Source organism: Anolis sagrei, chromosome X (genome assembly GCF_037176765.1).
Source record: "Anolis sagrei isolate rAnoSag1 chromosome X, rAnoSag1.mat, whole genome shotgun sequence".
Classification (NCBI taxonomy): Eukaryota; Metazoa; Chordata; class Lepidosauria; order Squamata; family Dactyloidae; genus Anolis; species Anolis sagrei.
The window spans coordinates 59,648,288-59,672,397 of NC_090034.1; the positions used below are offsets into that span (position 1 = coordinate 59,648,288).

The 24,110-nt window shown below is 42.5% G+C and overlaps 2 protein-coding genes across 4 annotated transcripts in view; one reads left to right on the plus strand and one right to left on the minus strand.

Annotated features, from left to right (window-relative positions):
• Positions 1-19,849, plus strand: part of CXH19orf44 (chromosome X C19orf44 homolog) — a 52,092-nt gene extending 32,243 nt beyond the window's left edge. For both annotated transcript variants that reach the window (XM_060784829.2, XM_060784828.2), the window contains exons 6-9: positions 11,326-11,788; positions 12,972-13,067; positions 15,430-15,596; positions 19,584-19,849. In XM_060784829.2, the coding sequence (XP_060640812.2) occupies positions 11,326-11,788; positions 12,972-13,067; positions 15,430-15,596; positions 19,584-19,676 (819 nt within the window). In that variant the 3' untranslated portion in view covers positions 19,677-19,849. The remainder of the gene's footprint in view (positions 1-11,325; positions 11,789-12,971; positions 13,068-15,429; positions 15,597-19,583) is intronic.
• Positions 19,843-24,110, minus strand: part of CHERP (calcium homeostasis endoplasmic reticulum protein) — a 35,152-nt gene continuing 30,884 nt past the window's right edge. The window contains exons 17-18 of one of the 2 annotated variants that reach the window (XM_060784826.2): positions 21,272-21,457; positions 19,843-20,194 (exon numbers count right to left, since the gene is read on the minus strand). In XM_060784826.2, coding sequence (XP_060640809.1) covers positions 20,190-20,194; positions 21,272-21,457 — 191 coding nt within the window. In that variant the 3' untranslated portion in view covers positions 19,843-20,189. Of the gene's footprint in view, positions 20,195-21,263; positions 21,458-24,110 lie in introns of those variants that run through there. The other variant, XM_060784827.2, reaches the window with a different exon arrangement.

Sequence of the window (24,110 nt, forward strand, 5' to 3'; positions counted from 1 at the left end):
TATTAGAAGCATCGAAGCCATGTGGATCTGAGTCCGTATTATGGACTTCCGGTTTTTAATGTGTATTTCTGGTCATAATATTAGAAGCGTCGAAGCCATGTAGATCTGAGTCCGTATTATGGACTTCCTGTTTTTAATGTGTATTTCTGGTCATAATATTAGAAGCGTCGAAGCCATGTGGATCTGAGTCCGTATTATGGACTTCCGGTTTTTAATGTGTATTTCTGGTCATAATATTAGAAGCGTCGAAGCCATGTAGATCTGAGTCCGTATTATGGACTTCCTGTTTTTATTGTGTATTTCTGGTCATAATATTAGAAGCGTCGAAGCCATGTGGATCTGAGTCCGTATTATGGACTTCCGGTTTTTAATGTGTATTTCTGGTCATAATATTAGAAGCGTCGAAGCCATGTGGATCTGAGTCCGTATTATGGACTTCCGGTTTTTAATGTGTATTTCTGGTCATAATATTAGAAGCGTCGAAGCCATGTAGATCTGAGTCCGTATTATGGACTTCCTGTTTTTATTGTGTATTTCTGGTCATAATATTAGAAGCGTCGAAGCCATGTAGATCTGAGTCCGTATTATGGACTTCCTGTTTTTATTGTGTATTTCTGGTCATAATATTAGAAGCGTCGAAGCCATGTAGATCTGAGTCCGTATTATGGACTTCCTGTTTTTAATGTGTATTTCTGGTCATAATATTAGAAGCGTCGAAGCCATGTGGATCTGAGTCCGTATTATGGACTTCCGGTTTTTATTGTGTATTTCTGGTCATAATATTAGAAGCGTCGAAGCCATGTGGATCTGAGTCCGTATTATGGACTTCCTGTTTTTATTGTGTATTTCTGGTCATAATATTAGAAGCGTCGAAGCCATGTAGATCTGAGTCCGTATTATGGACTTCCTGTTTTTATTGTGTATTTCTGGTCATAATATTAGAAGCGTTGAAGCCATGTAGATCTGAGTCCGTATTATGGACGCCCTGTTTTTAATGTTGTGTATTTCTGGTCATAATATTAGAAGCGTTGAAGCCATGTAGATCTGAGTCCGTATTATGGACTTCCTGTTTTTAATGTTGTGTATTTCTGGTCATAATTTTAGAAGCGTTGAAGCCATGTAGATCTGAGTCCGTATTATGGACGCCCTGTTTTTAATGTTGTGTATTTCTGGTCATAATATTAGAAGCATTGAAGCCATGTAGATCTGAGTCCGTATTATGGACGCCCTGTTTTTAATGTTGTGTATTTCTGGTCATAATATTAGAAGCGTCGAAGCCATGTAGATCTGAGTCCGTATTATGGACTTGTAGATCTGAGTCCGTATTATGGACGTCCTGTTTTTAATGTTGTGTATTTCTGGTCATAATATTAGAAGCGTTGAAGCCATGTAGATCTGAGTCCGTATTATGGACTTCCTGTTTTTATTGTGTATTTCTGGTCATAATATTAGAAGCGTCGAAGCCATGTAGATCTGAGTCCGTATTATGGACTTCCTGTTTTTAATGTGTATTTCTGGTCATAATATTAGAAGCGTCGAAGCCATGTAGATCTGAGTCCGTATTATGGACTTCCGGTTTTTATTGTGTATTTCTGGTCATAATATTAGAAGCGTCGAAGCCATGTGGATCTGAGTCCGTATTATGGACTTCCTGTTTTTATTGTGTATTTCTGGTCATAATATTAGAAGCGTCGAAGCCATGTGGATCTGAGTCCGTATTATGGACTTCCGGTTTTTAATGTGTATTTCTGGTCATAATATTAGAAGCGTCGAAGCCATGTAGATCTGAGTCCGTATTATGGACTTCCGGTTTTTAATGTGTATTTCTGGTCATAATATTAGAAGCGTCGAAGCCATGTGGATCTGAGTCCGTATTATGGACTTCCGGTTTTTAATGTGTATTTCTGGTCATAATATTAGAAGCGTCGAAGCCATGTAGATCTGAGTCCGTATTATGGACTTCCTGTTTTTAATGTGTATTTCTGGTCATAATATTAGAAGCATCGAAGCCATGTGGATCTGAGTCCGTATTATGGACTTCCGGTTTTTAATGTGTATTTCTGGTCATAATATTAGAAGCGTCGAAGCCATGTAGATCTGAGTCCGTATTATGGACTTCCTGTTTTTAATGTGTATTTCTGGTCATAATATTAGAAGCGTCGAAGCCATGTGGATCTGAGTCCGTATTATGGACTTCCGGTTTTTAATGTGTATTTCTGGTCATAATATTAGAAGCGTCGAAGCCATGTGGATCTGAGTCCGTATTATGGACTTCCGGTTTTTAATGTGTATTTCTGGTCATAATATTAGAAGCGTCGAAGCCATGTAGATCTGAGTCCGTATTATGGACTTCCTGTTTTTATTGTGTATTTCTGGTCATAATATTAGAAGCATCGAAGCCATGTGGATCTGAGTCCGTATTATGGACTTCCTGTTTTTAATGTGTATTTCTGGTCATAATATTAGAAGCATCGAAGCCATGTGGATCTGAGTCCGTATTATGGACTTCCGGTTTTTAATGTGTATTTCTGGTCATAATATTAGAAGCGTCGAAGCCATGTAGATCTGAGTCCGTATTATGGACTTCCTGTTTTTATTGTGTATTTCTGGTCATAATATTAGAAGCGTCGAAGCCATGTAGATCTGAGTCCGTATTATGGACTTCCTGTTTTTAATGTGTATTTCTGGTCATAATATTAGAAGCGTCGAAGCCATGTAGATCTGAGTCCGTATTATGGACTTCCGGTTTTTATTGTGTATTTCTGGTCATAATATTAGAAGCGTCGAAGCCATGTGGATCTGAGTCCGTATTATGGACTTCCTGTTTTTATTGTGTATTTCTGGTCATAATATTAGAAGCGTCGAAGCCATGTGGATCTGAGTCCGTATTATGGACTTCCGGTTTTTAATGTGTATTTCTGGTCATAATATTAGAAGCGTCGAAGCCATGTAGATCTGAGTCCGTATTATGGACTTCCGGTTTTTAATGTGTATTTCTGGTCATAATATTAGAAGCGTCGAAGCCATGTGGATCTGAGTCCGTATTATGGACTTCCGGTTTTTAATGTGTATTTCTGGTCATAATATTAGAAGCGTCGAAGCCATGTAGATCTGAGTCCGTATTATGGACTTCCTGTTTTTAATGTGTATTTCTGGTCATAATATTAGAAGCATCGAAGCCATGTGGATCTGAGTCCGTATTATGGACTTCCGGTTTTTAATGTGTATTTCTGGTCATAATATTAGAAGCGTCGAAGCCATGTAGATCTGAGTCCGTATTATGGACTTCCTGTTTTTAATGTGTATTTCTGGTCATAATATTAGAAGCGTCGAAGCCATGTGGATCTGAGTCCGTATTATGGACTTCCGGTTTTTAATGTGTATTTCTGGTCATAATATTAGAAGCGTCGAAGCCATGTAGATCTGAGTCCGTATTATGGACTTCCTGTTTTTATTGTGTATTTCTGGTCATAATATTAGAAGCGTCGAAGCCATGTGGATCTGAGTCCGTATTATGGACTTCCGGTTTTTAATGTGTATTTCTGGTCATAATATTAGAAGCGTCGAAGCCATGTGGATCTGAGTCCGTATTATGGACTTCCGGTTTTTAATGTGTATTTCTGGTCATAATATTAGAAGCGTCGAAGCCATGTAGATCTGAGTCCGTATTATGGACTTCCTGTTTTTATTGTGTATTTCTGGTCATAATATTAGAAGCGTCGAAGCCATGTAGATCTGAGTCCGTATTATGGACTTCCTGTTTTTATTGTGTATTTCTGGTCATAATATTAGAAGCGTCGAAGCCATGTAGATCTGAGTCCGTATTATGGACTTCCTGTTTTTAATGTTGTGTATTTCTGGTCATAATATTAGAAGCGTCGAAGCCATGTAGATCTGAGTCCGTATTATGGACTTCCTGTTTTTATTGTGTATTTCTGGTCATAATATTAGAAGCGTCGAAGCCATGTAGATCTGAGTCCGTATTATGGACTTCCTGTTTTTATTGTGTATTTCTGGTCATAATATTAGAAGCGTCGAAGCCATGTAGATCTGAGTCCGTATTATGGACTTCCTGTTTTTATTGTGTATTTCTGGTCATAATATTAGAAGCGTCGAAGCCATGTAGATCTGAGTCCGTATTATGGACGCCCTGTTTTTAATGTTGTGTATTTCTGGTCATAATATTAGAAGCGTTGAAGCCATGTAGATCTGAGTCCGTATTATGGACGTCCTGTTTTTAATGTTGTGTATTTCTGGTCATAATATTAGAAGCGTTGAAGCCATGTAGATCTGAGTCCGTATTATGGACTTCCTGTTTTTATTGTGTATTTCTGGTCATAATATTAGAAGCGTCGAAGCCATGTAGATCTGAGTCCGTATTATGGACTTCCTGTTTTTAATGTGTATTTCTGGTCATAATATTAGAAGCGTCGAAGCCATGTAGATCTGAGTCCGTATTATGGACTTCCTGTTTTTAATGTTGTGTATTTCTGGTCATAATATTAGAAGCGTCGAAGCCATGTAGATCTGAGTCCGTATTATGGACTTCCTGTTTTTAATGTGTATTTCTGGTCATAATATTAGAAGCGTCGAAGCCATGTAGATCTGAGTCCGTATTATGGACTTCCTGTTTTTATTGTGTATTTCTGGTCATAATATTAGAAGCGTCGAAGCCATGTAGATCTGAGTCCGTATTATGGACTTCCTGTTTTTATTGTGTATTTCTGGTCATAATATTAGAAGCGTCGAAGCCATGTAGATCTGAGTCCGTATTATGGACGCCCTGTTTTTAATGTTGTGTATTTCTGGTCATAATATTAGAAGCGTTGAAGCCATGTAGATCTGAGTCCGTATTATGGACGTCCTGTTTTTAATGTTGTGTATTTCTGGTCATAATATTAGAAGCGTTGAAGCCATGTAGATCTGAGTCCGTATTATGGACTTCCTGTTTTTATTGTGTATTTCTGGTCATAATATTAGAAGCGTCGAAGCCATGTAGATCTGAGTCCGTATTATGGACTTCCTGTTTTTAATGTGTATTTCTGGTCATAATATTAGAAGCGTCGAAGCCATGTAGATCTGAGTCCGTATTATGGACTTCCGGTTTTTATTGTGTATTTCTGGTCATAATATTAGAAGCGTCGAAGCCATGTGGATCTGAGTCCGTATTATGGACTTCCTGTTTTTATTGTGTATTTCTGGTCATAATATTAGAAGCGTCGAAGCCATGTAGATCTGAGTCCGTATTATGGACTTCCTGTTTTTATTGTGTATTTCTGGTCATAATATTAGAAGCGTTGAAGCCATGTAGATCTGAGTCCGTATTATGGACGCCCTGTTTTTAATGTTGTGTATTTCTGGTCATAATATTAGAAGCGTTGAAGCCATGTAGATCTGAGTCCGTATTATGGACTTCCTGTTTTTAATGTTGTGTATTTCTGGTCATAATATTAGAAGCGTTGAAGCCATGTAGATCTGAGTCCGTATTATGGACACCCTGTTTTTAATGTTGTGTATTTCTGGTCATAATATTAGAAGCATTGAAGCCATGTAGATCTGAGTCCGTATTATGGACGCCCTGTTTTTAATGTTGTGTATTTCTGGTCATAATATTAGAAGCGTCGAAGCCATGTAGATCTGAGTCCTTATTATGGACTTGTAGATCTGAGTCCGTATTATGGACTTCCTGCTTTTATTGTGTATTTCTGGTCATAATATTAGAAGCGTCGAAGCCATGTAGATCTGAGTCCGTATTATGGACTTCCTGTTTTTAATGTTGTGTATTTCTGGTCATAATATTAGAAGCGTCGAAGCCATGTAGATCTGAGTCCGTATTATGGACTTCCGGTTTTTAATGTGTATTTCTGGTCATAATATTAGAAGCGTTGAAGCCATGTAGATCTGAGTCCTTATTATGGACTTCCTGTTTTTAATGTTGTGTATTTCTGGTCATAATATTAGAAGCGTCGAAGCCATGTAGATCTGAGTCCGTATTATGGACTTCCGGTTTTTAATGTGTATTTCTGGTCATAATATTAGAAGCGTCGAAGCCATGTGGATCTGAGTCCGTATTATGGACTTCCTGTTTTTAATGTGTATTTCTGGTCATAATATTAGAAGCATCGAAGCCATGTGGATCTGAGTCCGTATTATGGACTTCCGGTTTTTAATGTGTATTTCTGGTCATAATATTAGAAGCGTCGAAGCCATGTAGATCTGAGTCCGTATTATGGACTTCCTGTTTTTAATGTGTATTTCTGGTCATAATATTAGAAGCGTCGAAGCCATGTGGATCTGAGTCCGTATTATGGACTTCCGGTTTTTAATGTGTATTTCTGGTCATAATATTAGAAGCGTCGAAGCCATGTAGATCTGAGTCCGTATTATGGACTTCCTGTTTTTATTGTGTATTTCTGGTCATAATATTAGAAGCGTCGAAGCCATGTAGATCTGAGTCCGTATTATGGACTTCCTGTTTTTAATGTGTATTTCTGGTCATAATATTAGAAGCGTCGAAGCCATGTAGATCTGAGTCCGTATTATGGACGCCCTGTTTTTAATGTTGTGTATTTCTAGTCATAATATTAGAAGCGTTGAAGCCATGTAGATCTGAGTCCGTATTATGGACGTCCTGTTTTTAATGTTGTGTATTTCTGGTCATAATATTAGAAGCGTTGAAGCCATGTAGATCTGAGTCCGTATTATGGACTTCCTGTTTTTATTGTGTATTTCTGGTCATAATATTAGAAGCGTCGAAGCCATGTAGATCTGAGTCCGTATTATGGACTTCCTGTTTTTAATGTGTATTTCTGGTCATAATATTAGAAGCGTCGAAGCCATGTAGATCTGAGTCCGTATTATGGACTTCCGGTTTTTATTGTGTATTTCTGGTCATAATATTAGAAGCGTCGAAGCCATGTGGATCTGAGTCCGTATTATGGACTTCCTGTTTTTATTGTGTATTTCTGGTCATAATATTAGAAGCGTCGAAGCCATGTGGATCTGAGTCCGTATTATGGACTTCCGGTTTTTAATGTGTATTTCTGGTCATAATATTAGAAGCGTCGAAGCCATGTAGATCTGAGTCCGTATTATGGACTTCCTGTTTTTAATGTGTATTTCTGGTCATAATATTAGAAGCGTCGAAGCCATGTGGATCTGAGTCCGTATTATGGACTTCCGGTTTTTAATGTGTATTTCTGGTCATAATATTAGAAGCGTCGAAGCCATGTAGATCTGAGTCCGTATTATGGACTTCCTGTTTTTAATGTGTATTTCTGGTCATAATATTAGAAGCATCGAAGCCATGTGGATCTGAGTCCGTATTATGGACTTCCGGTTTTTAATGTGTATTTCTGGTCATAATATTAGAAGCGTCGAAGCCATGTAGATCTGAGTCCGTATTATGGACTTCCTGTTTTTAATGTGTATTTCTGGTCATAATATTAGAAGCGTCGAAGCCATGTGGATCTGAGTCCGTATTATGGACTTCCGGTTTTTAATGTGTATTTCTGGTCATAATATTAGAAGCGTCGAAGCCATGTGGATCTGAGTCCGTATTATGGACTTCCGGTTTTTAATGTGTATTTCTGGTCATAATATTAGAAGCGTCGAAGCCATGTAGATCTGAGTCCGTATTATGGACTTCCTGTTTTTATTGTGTATTTCTGGTCATAATATTAGAAGCGTCGAAGCCATGTAGATCTGAGTCCGTATTATGGACTTCCTGTTTTTATTGTGTATTTCTGGTCATAATATTAGAAGCGTCGAAGCCATGTAGATCTGAGTCCGTATTATGGACTTCCTGTTTTTAATGTGTATTTCTGGTCATAATATTAGAAGCGTCGAAGCCATGTAGATCTGAGTCCGTATTATGGACGCCCTGTTTTTAATGTTGTGTATTTCTGGTCATAATATTAGAAGCGTTGAAGCCATGTAGATCTGAGTCCGTATTATGGACTTCCTGTTTTTAATGTGTATTTCTGGTCATAATATTAGAAGCGTCGAAGCCATGTAGATCTGAGTCCGTATTATGGACTTCCGGTTTTTATTGTGTATTTCTGGTCATAATATTAGAAGCGTCGAAGCCATGTAGATCTGAGTCCGTATTATGGACTTCCTGTTTTTATTGTGTATTTCTGGTCATAATATTAGAAGCGTCGAAGCCATGTAGATCTGAGTCCGTATTATGGACTTCCTGTTTTTAATGTGTATTTCTGGTCATAATATTAGAAGCGTCGAAGCCATGTAGATCTGAGTCCGTATTATGGACGCCCTGTTTTTAATGTTGTGTATTTCTGGTCATAATATTAGAAGCGTCGAAGCCATGTAGATCTGAGTCCGTATTATGGACTTCCTGTTTTTAATGTGTATTTCTGGTCATAATATTAGAAGCGTCGAAGCCATGTAGATCTGAGTCCGTATTATGGACTTCCGGTTGTTATTGTGTATTTCTGGTCATAATATTAGAAGCGTCGAAGCCATGTGGATCTGAGTCCGTATTATGGACTTCCTGTTTTTATTGTGTATTTCTGGTCATAATATTAGAAGCGTCGAAGCCATGTGGATCTGAGTCCGTATTATGGACTTCCGGTTTTTAATGTGTATTTCTGGTCATAATATTAGAAGCGTCGAAGCCATGTAGATCTGAGTCCGTATTATGGACTTCCTGTTTTTAATGTGTATTTCTGGTCATAATATTAGAAGCGTCGAAGCCATGTGGATCTGAGTCCGTATTATGGACTTCCGGTTTTTAATGTGTATTTCTGGTCATAATATTAGAAGCGTCGAAGCCATGTAGATCTGAGTCCGTATTATGGACTTCCTGTTTTTATTGTGTATTTCTGGTCATAATATTAGAAGCGTCGAAGCCATGTGGATCTGAGTCCGTATTATGGACTTCCGGTTTTTAATGTGTATTTCTGGTCATAATATTAGAAGCGTCGAAGCCATGTAGATCTGAGTCCGTATTATGGACTTCCTGTTTTTAATGTGTATTTCTGGTCATAATATTAGAAGCGTCGAAGCCATGTGGATCTGAGTCCGTATTATGGACTTCCGGTTTTTAATGTGTATTTCTGGTCATAATATTAGAAGCGTCGAAGCCATGTAGATCTGAGTCCGTATTATGGACTTCCTGTTTTTAATGTGTATTTCTGGTCATAATATTAGAAGCATCGAAGCCATGTGGATCTGAGTCCGTATTATGGACTTCCGGTTTTTAATGTGTATTTCTGGTCATAATATTAGAAGCGTCGAAGCCATGTAGATCTGAGTCCGTATTATGGACTTCCTGTTTTTAATGTGTATTTCTGGTCATAATATTAGAAGCGTCGAAGCCATGTGGATCTGAGTCCGTATTATGGACTTCCGGTTTTTAATGTGTATTTCTGGTCATAATATTAGAAGCGTCGAAGCCATGTGGATCTGAGTCCGTATTATGGACTTCCGGTTTTTAATGTGTATTTCTGGTCATAATATTAGAAGCGTCGAAGCCATGTAGATCTGAGTCCGTATTATGGACTTCCTGTTTTTATTGTGTATTTCTGGTCATAATATTAGAAGCGTCGAAGCCATGTAGATCTGAGTCCGTATTATGGACTTCCTGTTTTTATTGTGTATTTCTGGTCATAATATTAGAAGCGTCGAAGCCATGTAGATCTGAGTCCGTATTATGGACTTCCTGTTTTTAATGTGTATTTCTGGTCATAATATTAGAAGCGTCGAAGCCATGTAGATCTGAGTCCGTATTATGGACGCCCTGTTTTTAATGTTGTGTATTTCTGGTCATAATATTAGAAGCGTTGAAGCCATGTAGATCTGAGTCCGTATTATGGACGTCCTGTTTTTAATGTTGTGTATTTCTGGTCATAATATTAGAAGCGTTGAAGCCATGTAGATCTGAGTCCATATTATGGACTTCCTGTTTTTATTGTGTATTTCTGGTCATAATATTAGAAGCGTCGAAGCCATGTAGATCTGAGTCCGTATTATGGACTTCCTGTTTTTAATGTGTATTTCTGGTCATAATATTAGAAGCGTCGAAGCCATGTAGATCTGAGTCCGTATTATGGACTTCCGGTTTTTATTGTGTATTTCTGGTCATAATATTAGAAGCGTCGAAGCCATGTGGATCTGAGTCCGTATTATGGACTTCCTGTTTTTATTGTGTTTTTCTGGTCATAATATTAGAAGCGTCGAAGCCATGTAGATCTGAGTCCGTATTATGGACTTCCTGTTTTTATTGTGTATTTCTGGTCATAATATTAGAAGCGTTGAAGCCATGTAGATCTGAGTCCGTATTATGGACGCCCTGTTTTTAATGTTGTGTATTTCTGGTCATAATATTAGAAGCGTTGAAGCCATGTAGATCTGAATCCGTATTATGGACTTCCTGTTTTTAATGTTGTGTATTTCTGGTCATAATATTAGAAGCGTTGAAGCCATGTAGATCTGAGTCCGTATTATGGACGCCCTGTTTTTAATGTTGTGTATTTCTGGTCATAATATTAGAAGCATTGAAGCCATGTAGATCTGAGTCCGTATTATGGACGCCCTGTTTTTAATGTTGTGTATTTCTGGTCATAATATTAGAAGCGTCGAAGCCATGTAGATCTGAGTCCGTATTATGGACTTCCTGCTTTTATTGTGTATTTCTGGTCATAATATTAGAAGCGTCGAAACCATGTAGATCTGAGTCCGTATTATGGACTTCCTGTTTTTAATGTTGTGTATTTCTGGTCATAATATTAGAAGCGTCGAAGCCATGTAGATCTGAGTCCGTATTATGGACTTCCGGTTTTTAATGTGTATTTCTGGTCATAATATTAGAAGCGTTGAAGCCATGTAGATCTGAGTCCTTATTATGGACTTCCTGTTTTTAATGTTGTGTATTTCTGGTCATAATATTAGAAGCGTTGAAGCCATGTAGATCTGAGTCCGTATTATGGACGTCCTGTTTTTAATGTTGTGTATTTCTGGTCATAATATTAGAAGCGTTGAAGCCATGTAGATCTGAGTCCGTATTATGGACTTCCTGTTTTTAATGTGTATTTCTGGTCATAATATTAGAAGCGTCGAAGCCATGTAGATCTGAGTCCGTATTATGGACTTCCGGTTTTTAATGTGTATTTCTGGTCATAATATTAGAAGCGTCGAAGCCATGTAGATCTGAGTCCGTATTATGGACTTCCTGTTTTTAATGTTGTGTATTTCTGGTCATAATGATAGAAGCATGGAAGCCATGTAGATCTGAGTCCGTATTATGGACTTTTGCACTTCTGATTTGTGACCCTAACAATACATTCAATCTAATGCTTCCTCTAGGACCAGCCGGTGGCTGGGGAACCCTGGAAGAAACCGGACGCAGCATCCTTGACTCCTCCTTTGGCCGCCGCCCGAAGCATCTTCAGTGCCTCGAAAGATGTCGTCGGAAGAGATCCACCCTCCGAGGAAGAAGAGGGGGCGGAGGAGGCGGGAGAGACTGAGATCTCAGAACGACTGGGCAGCCCTTCCGAAGCGCCGCCCTCCTCTTCCGGATCTCCCGGGGAGGCTGAGTATTTGGATGACTTTGAACCGCCCTCTTCCTCCTCTACGGCCTCGCAGTCATCATCTGAGGAAGGAGCCACGTCGGAAGAGTCGCGTTCAAAAGCTTCCCCGTCTCTTTCCAGCCAATCATGTTCCTCTTCCCTCTGGCAGTTTCCCAGTACCCGTAAGCAGAGGACGACGAAAACGATGGATGCGGCAGTGCAGACCAACAGCCTCCCGCCGCTTTCTCAATGGATGCATGGTCAGTCAAGCCAAGCCAGAGGAAGGGGAAGAGCCAGTTGCTTGCCTGTGACTGTGTTTCTTTGAGTGGTGATCTGTGAAATTCATGCACAATTTTTTGTTTTTCCTTGTTCTCACCTGGCTGCCTGCCCTGTTCGTTGGGACGGCTTCCACCATTTTGATTATGATTTAAAAGTATTAACTCATCTTTAATCTTTTGAGTTTTAGAATACGGAATATATTCATATATTATTCCTATTACTCTTAGTTCACACTTCTTACTTTATTTCTTAGGCGATCCCTCGTAGCTCGAATATGATGACCTTCCAAGTGTAGTGTCTTGGCAGTGGGTCCGTAGGTGGCTGTGGATCCCTATTCTTGATCCGCATGTTCTCCCATAGTGAGGCCGTCTGTTTCCAGGTGGAAGGTGGTCCCAGTCAGGGTTGGCTTGACGCACCTTTCTCTTGGCGCGTTTCTCCTTCTTGCCCTCCATTCATGCCTCTTGGAATTCTGCAGCACTGCTGGTCACAGCTGACCTCTGGTTAGAGCGCTTAAGGGCCAGGGCTTTCCAGTTCTTGGTGTCTATTATTTATTTATTTATTTTGGAACATTTATATTCTGCCCTTCTCACCTTGCAGGGGACTCAGGGTGGAGCACACAGTGTATATAGCAAACATTCAATAGACATAAACTATAAATATACACCAACCTTCAAATCACTTATATCGACTTTAAATTCAACTGGTTTTTTTTCAGTTATTAAAAAAAAAAATTGTAGGTCAAGACCAGCACTTTGAATTGGGTTCAGAACTGGATCGGCAGCCAGTGGAGCTGACATAACGGGGGTGGCCATATTCAACAATGTTTGGGGCTGGGATAGAACTGGTCATGCTCAAAGGCTTGTTGAAACCACAACAAGCTCTTACGAAAGGAGGGGAGGGATGGGACTTGTCTTATTTCCCTTGGAAGGGTTTTCCAGAGGCAGGGGGCCACTACTGAGAAGGCCCTCTCTCTCGTCCCCAACAACTGTACTTGTGACAGTAGTGGGAGCGAAAGGAGGGCCTCCCTGGCCGGTTCATAAAAGGAAATGTGATCGTGAAGATAGCCAGGGCCCGAACGAAGAAGATGCTCCGGAGTTTGTGGGTGGTGTGGGGCCCACGCTTCGCCCACTGTAATTCACACCTGCACATTTGTCTTCCCTGCAGCGGATATCCCTCTCATCGGCCTGGCGTTAGGTGGAGGGAGCAATATGAGCACTGCTCCCATTGGCAGCCCTGCCCTGAGCCTGGACGTCATAGAAGGTGAGCACTCTCCCTCTCTTGACTCCTTCTCTTTGCTCTCTGCTCTGCAGGCACGGGAGGATTAGGGGCTAACTTGGATTATGGGCCAACTTGGGGCCTCCCTCCAGGTATTTTGGATTGCAACTCCCATCATTCCTAACATCCTCAGGCCCTTTCCTTTTCCCCTTTAGCCACTTAAGCAGGAATGATGGGAGTTGGAGTCCAAAACACCTGGAGGGCCCAAGTTTGCCCATGCTTGGGCTAAGGTCTGCAAAAGGGAATTTGAAAAGATGTTTTAAGAATGGGTTAAAGAGGGGGGAGGGGAGAGTGAGAAGAGAGCAAAGGGATTTGGAAAGAGATTAGCATTGCCAAGCATCAAGAGAAGAGAAGGGGTAAGAAGTAGCAGAGAGGGATTAGGATGAGCTGACAGGTGGGAGGAGGGGAAATGGCAAAGGAAAGTGGCTTTTCAAAAAAGAACAATCTTTAGCGTGGTGGGGGAAGCTCTTTCCTTGGAAACTTTGAAATGGAGGCTCAATGGCCATCTGTCAGGGATATTTGGTGCTTTTCTTGCATGGCAGAATGGGGTTGGACTAGATGGCCCATGGGGGTCTCTTCCAACTCTAGGATTCTAACAAGAGATACAGAGATGTGAATTGAAGGCAAGAGCGGGGTGGGAGAAGGAAAGGTTTGGATTGGTGTGCGTATGTGTTTGTGTGCATATTCACCGTAATGTAGGCCTGGGCAAGCTTCGGCCTTCCTCCAGGCGTTTTAGACTTCGATTCCGACAATTGGAGAAGAATCAAAGTTCGCCCATGATACCTGCCTTAATGACGCTGGTAGACTATAAAACCCATGGTGCATCGTTTCTCAATCTAGGGGTCGGGACCACGGGGGGGGGGGGGGGGGGTCACAAGGGGGTCGCCAAAGACCATCAGAAAACAGTACTTTCTGTTGGTCATGGGAGTTCTATGTGGGAAGTTTGGCCCAATTCTGTCATTGGTGGGGTTCAGAATGCTCTTTGACTGTAGGTGAACTATAAATCCCAGCAACTGCAACTCCCAAATGTCAAGGTCTGTTTTTCCCAAACTCCACCAGTATTCACATTTGGGCCTATTGAGTATTCATGCCAAGTTTAGTCCACATCCATCATTGTTTGAGTCCACAGTGCTCTCTAGAGGTAGTGTGTCTAGATCCAGGGAAGTCATGCTACCCCTCTATTCTGCCTTGGTTAGACCACACCTGGAATATTGTGTCCAATTTTGGGCACCACAATTGAAGAGAGATATATTTATTTATTTATTGTCATGTCAGGAGCGACTTGAGAAACTGCAAGTCGCTTCTGGTGTGAGAGAATCTGCAAGGACGTTGCCCAGGGGATGCCTGGATGTTTTTATCATCCTTGTGGGAGGCTTCTCTCATGTCCCCGCATGAGAAGCTGGAGCTGATAGAAAGAGCTCACCCGCCTCTCCCCGGATTCGAACCTGCGACCTGTCGGTCTTCAGTCCTGCCGGCACAGGGGTTTAACCCACTGCGCCACTGGGGGCTCTTCCAGCTTCGATATTGACAAACTGGAATGTGTCCAGAGGAGGGCGACTAAAATGTTCAGGGGTCTGGAGAATAAGCCCTATGAGGAGCGGCTTAAAGAGCTGGGCATGTTTAGCCTGAAGAAGAGAAGGCTGAGAGGAGACATAATAGCCATGTATAAATACGTGAGAGGAAGTCATAGGGAAAAGGGAGCAAGCCTGTTTTCTGTTGCTCTGGGGACATGGAACAATGGCTTCGAACTACAAAAAAGGAGATTCCATCTGAACATCAGGAAGAACTTGCTGACTGTGAGAGCTGTTCAGCAGTGGAACTCTCTGCCCCGGAGTGTGGTGGAGGCTTCTTTTTTGGAAGAGTTTGAACAGAGGCTGGATGTCGGGGGTGCTTTGAATAGTTTTCCTGCTTTTTGGCAGGATGTTGGACTGGATGGCCTATGAAGTCTCTTCCAACCCTATGATTTGATGATTCGGTGAATTACAACTCTAAAACCCAAGGACAGTGCCCACCAAATCCTAATTTGTTTGTGCCAAATTTGGTCCAGTAAATAAAAACACATCCTGCATATCAGATATTTACAATATGATTCATAACAGTAGCAAAATTACAGTTGTGAAGTAGTAACAAAAATAATGTTATGGTTGGGGGTCACCACAACATGAGGAACTGTATTCAAGGGTCACGGCATTAGGAAGGTTGAGAAACACTGCCTCAGTGTTTTCTCCAGATTCAGTATTTCAAGCCTACTTGTGCCTAGTTTCTGACTGGGAAACCATAGAGACGAGAGATCTTTGGGCCTTGGGCCTCAACACTCCCTTTGGTCTCCTTCTTCCTTCTCCTCCAGGCCTGGCAGGTCATAGTCCAGCTGCCTTTGCCTTGAATGAGATGCTGAAGGAGAACCTGCTGTTCATCCGGCATTATTCGGAGACCAGCCGTCGTCTCCATGCGTCCCTGGTGGCTTCCCTGGAGGAAGAGCGCTACCACTACCACACGCTGGAAGAAGCCAAGATGGTAGGTGCATGAGGCCATGTAGGGGTTCGAAAACATGCAAATGTGAGTAGATCAAATAGGTATCACTCCGGCGGGAAGGTAAGGGCGCTCCATGCGGTCATGCTGGCCACATGACCTTGGAGGTGTCTACAGACAACGCCGGCTCTTTGGCTTAGAAATGGAGATGAGCACCAACCTCCAGAGCCGGATCCAACTAGACTTAATGTCAGGGGAAAACCTTTATCATTACCTAATAATACTGGTGTATATAATAATGATAATAATAAGTTATTGTGGGTTTTTTCGGGCTATAGGGCCATGTTCTAGAGGCATTTCTCCTGACGTTTCGCCTGCATCTATGGCAAGCATCCTCAGAGATAGTGAGGTCTGTTGGAAGTAGGAAAATGGGTTTATATATCTGTGGAATGGCTGGGGTGGGGCAAAGAGCTCTTCCCTGCTGGAGCTAGGTGTGAATTTTTCAACTGATCACCTTCATTAGCATTTGAAGGCCTGGCTGAGCCTGGGAAAATCTTTTGTGGAGAGGTGTTAAGCTGTGCCTGGTTGTTTCCTCTCTGCTGTTTTGCTGTTGTAATTTTAGAGTTTTTTTAATACTGGTAGCCAGATTTTGTTCATTTTCATGGTCTCTTCCTTTCTGTTGAAACTGTCCACATGCTTGTGGATTTCAATGGCTTCTCTGAAACCAGGCACAGCTTAACACCTCTCAACAGGGGATTTTCCCAGGCTCAGGCAGGCCTTCAAATGCTAATGAAGGTGATCAGCTGAAACATTCACACCTAACTGCAGCAGGGAAGAGCTCTTTGCCCCACCCCAGCCATTCCACAGATATATAAACCCATTGTCCTAATTCCAACAGACCTCACACCTCTGAGGATGCTTGCCATAGATGCAGGCGAAACGTCAGGAGAAATGCCTCTAGAACATGGCCCTATAGCCCGAAAAAACCCACAAGAACCTAGTGATTCCAGCCACGAAAGCCTTCGACAATACAATGATGATAATAACAATAATACTGGTCAATATAATAATGATCACTGTGTTTAGGGAAACCCTTTCCTTCCCTCCTCTCTCTCCCATCCTTCCATTCAAATCCTTAATTCCTTCTGAGCCTTCAGTTTTCCTGGGAACGCAGGCGTGAGGTGGTGCTGGGCAAGGCATGAGGCTACAGGAGGCCAGGACTTGGGCTGGCCCTTCCTCCTTGCCTGCCTGCCTCCCTCCCCAGCCTGGATTTTCCTCCCTGCCCCGCTGCTCTATTCCTGCTCTTCTTCTCCTGGTTCTGCTCTGGAGGGAGGCAGACAGGCAGGCTCGCTCAGCAAGGGTGACCAGGCCGTGGATCCCTAATAGTGGCCCTGGCCCTGACAAGGACGCTTCGCGATGTGTTGCTTGGACGTACAGCAGATGCCACGGTTTTTGATGCCATGCATGTTTTTACCTATCATAGGTGTGACATCTCTGTAATAATAGGTATGTGAATACATAAAAACATTTGCCTGTTCGAATGCTAGGTTGTGTCCAAATTTTGAAGCAATCGGTGAAGTATTTTGGGAGATTTGAGGTCACTCATGGATGGATGGATGGCATCCTTGAAGTGACTGGACTGACCTTGAAGGAGCTGGGGGTGGTGACGGCCAATGGAGCTCTGGCGTGGGCTGGTCCATGAGGTCACGAAGAGTCGGAGACGACTGAACGAATGAACAACAACATATATTACACTATAACAGTGTTTTTCAACCTGGGGGTCATGAGGGGGTGTCAGAGGGGTCGCCTAAGTCCATCATAGTATTTACTGTTGGTCATGGGGGTCCTGTGTGGGAAGTTTGGCCCAATTCTGTTGTTGGTGGGGTTCAGAATGCTCTTTGATTGTAGGTGAACTATACATCCCAGCAACTACAACTCCCAAATGTCAAGGTCTAGTTTCCCCAAACTCCACCAGTGTTCACCTTTGGGCATATTGAGCATTCGTGCCAAGTTTGGTCCAGATCCATCATTGTTTGAGTCCAGTGCTCTCTGGATGTAGGTAAACTACAACTCCAAAACTCAAGGTCAATGCCCACCAAACCCTTCCAGGATTTTCTGTTAGTCATGGGAATTCTGTGTTCCAAGGTTGGTTCAATTCCATTGTTGGTGGAGTTTAGAATTATCTTTGATTGTAGGTGAACTATAAATTCCAGCAACTACAACTCCCAAATGACAAAATCAATTCCCCCCAACCCCACCAGTATTCAAATTTGGATGTATCGGGGATTTGTGCCAAATTTGGTCCAATGAATGAAAATACATCCTGCATATCAGAAATTAACATTATGATTCATAACAGTAGCAAAATTACAGTTATGAAGTAGCTACGAAAATAATTTTATGGTTGGGGGTCACCACAACATGAGGAAGTGTATTAAGGGGTCTTGGCATTAGGAAGGTTGAGAACCACTGCATTATAATATATAAACAGTTTATCTGTCCTAACGTATCCTCCCCTACGAACCATCAAGGATGTTAAGATCTTCCAGAGAGGCCCTGCTCTCGGTCCCACCACCTTCGCAAGAGCGTTTGGTGGGAACGAGAGACAGGGCCTTCTCTGTGGTGGCCCCTCGGCTATGGAACTCTCTCCCGAGCGAGATTAGATCTGCCCCCTCCCTCTTGTCCTTCAGGAGACTAGTGAAATCCTGATTATGGAACGAAGCATTCCCAGAGTAATGGCCGAGACTGGTTACAGACCAAAGTGAGTGACCACATATGCGGACTGAGTTGAACATGATTTTACCTTGGCGATTTGGTATAGATGTATTTTATCTATATGTATTTTAATCTTGTATGGTTGTATGATGTTTTAACTTGTATTAGTGGCATTGAATCCTTGCTGTAAGCTGGTCTGAGTCCTTCTACGGAGGTGAGAAGATCGGGATATAAAAATCTATATAAATAAAAATGTAATGTTTGTTTGTTGGGTTAACAGAACTCAAAAAACACTGGGGGAATTGACACCAAATTTGGACACGATGGAGCCCCTTCTCTTTCCCTGCTATGTCAGGAGGGCAGTCTCCTCATCCTCCTTTCCCTGTTGGAAGAGGAAGTTGCGGATGATGACAGTAGCGGAGTCCCCAGGCAATGAATAAGGGGAGGAGGAGGAGGCGGCGAGGAAGGTCGACAGTGCTTGAGTGAAGGACCTTCCTTCTCTCCCTCCCTTCCCTTTTTTCCTCCCTCCCTTCCTCCCTTTCTTTCTTTTTCTTCCTTCCTTCTCCTTCCTTTCCTCCCTCCCTCCTTCTTTCCTTTTATTTCCTTCCCCTTCATTTCCTTCCCTCCCTCCTTTCTTCATCCCCCTCTTCCTTTCCCTCCTTTTTCCTTCCTTCCTGTCCCTCCTTCCTTCCTTCTTCCTTTCCTTCTTTCTATGTAAGATATAAATACAATATTAAATGGGACAATGAAGAAGTAGAGAGAAGGAGGGAAAGAGGGAACGAAGGAGAGAAGGAGGGGGAAGAAGAAAGAAAGGAAAGTAAGAAAGGTAGAGAAGCAAGGAAGGAGAGAAGGAAATTAAAAAAGTGAAAGAAAAAGAGATGGAAGGAAGGAGAGAAGGAACGAACGATAGGGAAGAAAGAAGGATGTAACCAAAGAGCAAAGAAAGGGAGGAAAGAAACAAGTAGAGATGGAAGAAAGAAGAGAAATAGGGAAAGAAAAAGAGAAAGGGAAGGAAGGAGAAAAAGAGGGAGGCAAGGTTGGCCACAGCAACACGTGGCGGGTACAGCTAGCTCTAAATAAATAAATAAATAAATAAATAAATGACTTGGGGCTCCGTGGGAAACTTTTTCTTCAAAAAGGGCTCTGCGGCTGAAAAAGTTTGAGAAGCCCTGCTCGAGGAAGAAGCGAGGCTCTTGGGGCAAAAGGAGAAAGGGAACACAAGGGGCACATGCGTGGACTAGGGTTTGACATCAAGCCATTTCAAGGCCATGCGCCACCAGCTCACTTGGGTCTCAGCCTACGTTTTGTTCTTTGCAGTACATCCAAAGCCACAAGGCCCAGCCTCTGACTGCGGAGCCAGCCTTACTAGAAGGAGAGGAGCAGGAGGTGGTGGAGGCGCCTTCAGATTGATTTTAACCGGGGCCACAAGGAAGGAAGGAAGGCGAGCTGCAGAAGAGAAGCTGCTTCTCCCAGAGGGGACTGCGACGGCAAGGAACGGTGACAGCAAGCCCCGCAGAGATTGAAACGGTGGAATTGTGCACCCCCAACACAAACACAATTAAAACAGCTCTCGACGTAGGAGAAACTCTCTTTTATTGAAAGGCAACATATGTCACAATTTAGTTACAGACGGTGGGAGGAGAGGCAGAGTTGTGTGGGAAAGGCGAGGAGGGTTTCTCACCTACAGTTCAACCCGTCTAAAAACCAGATCAACAAATATACTTTGGGGGGAGGGGTTACTGGGGTTACAGGAGAATGCCGACCTGGAAGCAGGCAAGATGGGAAGGTTAACCTCTCTTCTCAATGGTCTCTACACAAACGGGGAAGCCCTCAAGAAAAGGGGCGTACGGGGAGAGGGCCGTGTTGCATCTTGGCTCCTTTGCTCAGGCCAGGCAGGGCTCCCTTTGTCTTCCGGCAGCAGCATCAGCCTTCAGGAGAGAAGAGTCAACAGTGTCATTCCTATTATTACTATTACAGTAGAGCAGAAGTCCTTAAACTAAGGCCCGAGGGCCGGATACGGCCTTTCAAGGTAATTTACCTGGCCCTCACTCAGGGTCAACCTAAGTCTGAAACGATTTGAAAGCAAACAACAACAATCCTATATCAGCAGCCAAAATCAGGCCCATACTTCCCACTGAAATACTAATAAGTTCACTGTATATACTCAAGTATAAGCCTAGTTTTTCAGTCCTTTTTTTGGCTGAAAAGGTCTCCCCCGGCTTATACTCGAGTCAAGGTTATTTATTATTTTACTTTGTTATTATTACATTTATTAGTTTATTATTGTTGTTATTTCTACATTTATTATTTTACTCTATTTATTATTGTTATTGTTACATTTATTTTACTGTATTACATTTATTATTTTACACTATTATTTTTATTAGTGTTATTTTTGGAAGGATATGTTAGCGTATTTACATTGAAGAAGGTTAGAATAATGGTTTAATCAGAGTTGGACAGTCTTATCTTAAATTACAGTTTTATGTAAATATTCAAATATATTTAACCTATTGATGCCTAATTTAATGTAATTTTATTGGTATCTATTTTTATTTTGAAATTTACCAGTAGCATCTGCATTTCTCACCCTCGGCTTATACTCGAGTCAATACGTTTTCCTAGTTTTTTGTGGTAAAATTAGGTGCCTCGGCTTATATTTGGGTCGGCTTATACTCGAGTATATACGGTATATTTGTTCAAATTGTTCTTAATTTTAATTATTCTATTGTTTTTATGTGTTTTTTTGCACTACAAATAAGATATGTGCAGTGTGCATAGGAATTAATTCATGCTTTTTTCACATTATAATCCGGCCCTCCAACAGTTTGAGGGACTGTGACCTGGTCCTCTGTTTAAAAAGTTTGAGGACCCCTGTTCTAGAAGTTACTCTATTATCCCGCCTAGAGCTCATGGCACTAGGAAAGCTGTCATTCGCCTGCCCGTCCCCTACATACACACGCACACAAAAGAAAGGCTGGGCTGCCAGCTCAAGGGCTACTCACTCTCATCCCGGGCTTTCATGCGAGCGATGAAGGAGTAGCTCTTGTTCCTTCTGTAGTTCTCGTAGGGGTCGTCCAGGGCCACCCCCACCCCCTTGTACTGGTCCCACTTGTCCCGGATGTCTCCTCCTTTGATGGGGTCCTGGATGCCTTGCTCTTTGGCCCCCAGGCCTCCAGAGCCACTCCAACCTGGAGACAAAGGGCAGAAACAGGAGAGAACTCATTGCATTAAATAAATAACGAATAAATTAATAAAAATAATAAATTAATAAAAATAAATAAAACTGATAGAACAAAATAAATTTAAATAAATAAAAACAAATAATAATAATAATAATAATAATAATAATAATAATAATAATAATCCTTTATTTATACCCCGCTACCATCTCCCGCAGGAGCCCCCGGTGGCGCAGTGGGTTAAACCCCTGTGCCGGCAGGACTGAAGACCGACAGGTCGCAGGTTCGAATCCGGGGAGAGGTGGATGAGCTCCCTCTATCAGCTCCAGCTCCTCATGCGGGGACATGAGAAAAGCCTCCCACAAGGATGATAAAAACATCAAAATCATCCAGGCGTCCCCTGGGCAACGTCCTTGCAGACGGCCAATTCTCTCACACCAGAAGCGACTTGCAGTTTCTCAAGTCACTCCTGACACGACAAAAAAAAAAAAAAAATCTCCCGCAGGACTCGGTGCGGCTTACAAGAGGCCGAGCCCAAATACACCAATAAAACACAACAGCAACAATACAACAATAAATAACACATACCGAAGCAAAACAATAACAATAATATCACGACGCATTTAAAAACCTGTGGCAGGGCCAAATGTAATGATTAAAATATTTTAAAAATGCTGGGCATGTCCAAGAGAAATAGGATGGATATTTTAGGGATAGGTGGGTGTGCAGACAATTCTACATCTCTCGTAAAGTTCATTTGGGACATATTGCTTGGGATTCCTTATTCTGGGAAGGCACACTGGAACAACCACGTTTTCAAGCTCCTTCTAAAGACTGCCAACGTTGGGGCATGCCTGATGTCCTTGGGAAGGGAGTTCCAGAGTCGTGGGGCCACCACCGAGAAGGCCCTGTCCCTCGTTCCCACCAATCGCGCTTGCGATGCAGGGGGGATTGTGAGCAGAGCCTCTCCAGATGAACGAAGAGATCGTGTGGGTTCGTATACAGAAATGTCGTCACACAGGTAGATGGGTCCCCAACTGTTTAGGGCTTTGTAGGTAAGCATAAAATTAAGTGAAACTGATACAACTAATGAAACACAGGACGATGTGCAATGCAAGATGCGTACAAACAAGAGGAAGGACACTGCACATAGATACAGGGCAAGTTTCAGCCTGTGTTTTAATGCAAGAAGTTGGCCAAACAGAGGCGGGATGGAGTACACTGTCAGGAGTACACTGTCAGGAGTACAGTGATCTCTTCCAATTCTATTCTTCCTGTTATTTATATTAATTGAGACCAGATGGCCATCTGTCAGGGGGGCTTTGATGGTGCTTTTCCTGCATGACGGCAGAAGGGGGTTGGAGTAGATGGCCCTTGGGGGTCTCTCCCAACTCTAGGATTCTATGATTCTTATCCTGGCTACCTCTGAGAGAACCTTACTGGGCTATACTGGGCCCATAACCCTTGTTGGGTGAGTGAGCTTATTAACAAAAGACCCTCCCCATAAATGTATAGCAGAGTAACTTATCAGCAACAGCGTGACCCAGTATCAGGAGTCGAAAGTGATAAAAAGAACAAAAACGTACAGACAATGTTACGTCTTCCTTAGGAGGCTTTTCTTTGTCGTAAAACAATATGGTTGCACTATTTAAAAGAACAAGGCTTCCATAACACAAATAAACAATTACATAGTAGCTTGACAGGCAGCAGCTTTCTCACATGAGGCTCCTCTCATACCAGGCCTTCTCGTAAGAGGCCTTCCTCATACTGTGAGGCCTACCTCACAGAGAAGCCTGCTCACACAGACTGAGGAGTTCTCTCACTGAGGCAAACTAACACTAACAGGCTTTGGTCAACTCACTCTCCTTAGGACACTAGCTTTGGCCCACTGACTCTAAAAGGCTTCGGCCTACTGACTCTTTCAGTGCTTGACTCACAGTTTTGTAATAAAAAATATCCAAAGCCAACATCGACACCGAAATACAACACCACCTGAGCTCTGCGAGTGCAGCATTCTTCCGAATGAAGCAGAGAGTGTTTGAGGACCGGGACATCTGTAGGGATACCAAAGTGCTTGTTTACAGAGCTATTGTCCTCCCAACCCTGCTATACGCCTGTGAATTGTGGACTGTCTACAGACATCACATGCAACTCCTGGAACAATTCCATCAGCGCTGCATCCAGAAAATCGTGCAAATCTCTTGGGAAGACAGGCGGCAAATGTCAGCATGCTGGAAGAAGCAAAGACCACCAGCATTGAAGCGATGGTCCTCCGCCATCATCTCTGCTGGACCGGCCACGTTGTCCGAATGCCCAACCACCGTCTCCCAAAGCAGTTGCTCTACTCCGAACCCAAGAACGGAAAACGGAATGTTGGAGGAAGGATAGGAAAAGAGATTTAAAGATGGGCTCAAAGCCAACCTTAAAAACTCTGGCATAGACACTGAGAACTGGGAAGCCCTGGCCCTTGAGCGCTCCAGCTGGAGGTCAGCTGTGACCAGCAGTGCTTCAGAATTTGAAGAGGCATGAATGGAGGGCGAAAGAGAGAAATATGCCAAGAGGAAGGCGCATCAAGCCAACCCCGACCGAGACCGCCTTCCACCTGGAAACCAATGCCCTTACTGCGGGAGAAAACGCAGAGCAAGAATAGGGCTCCACAGTC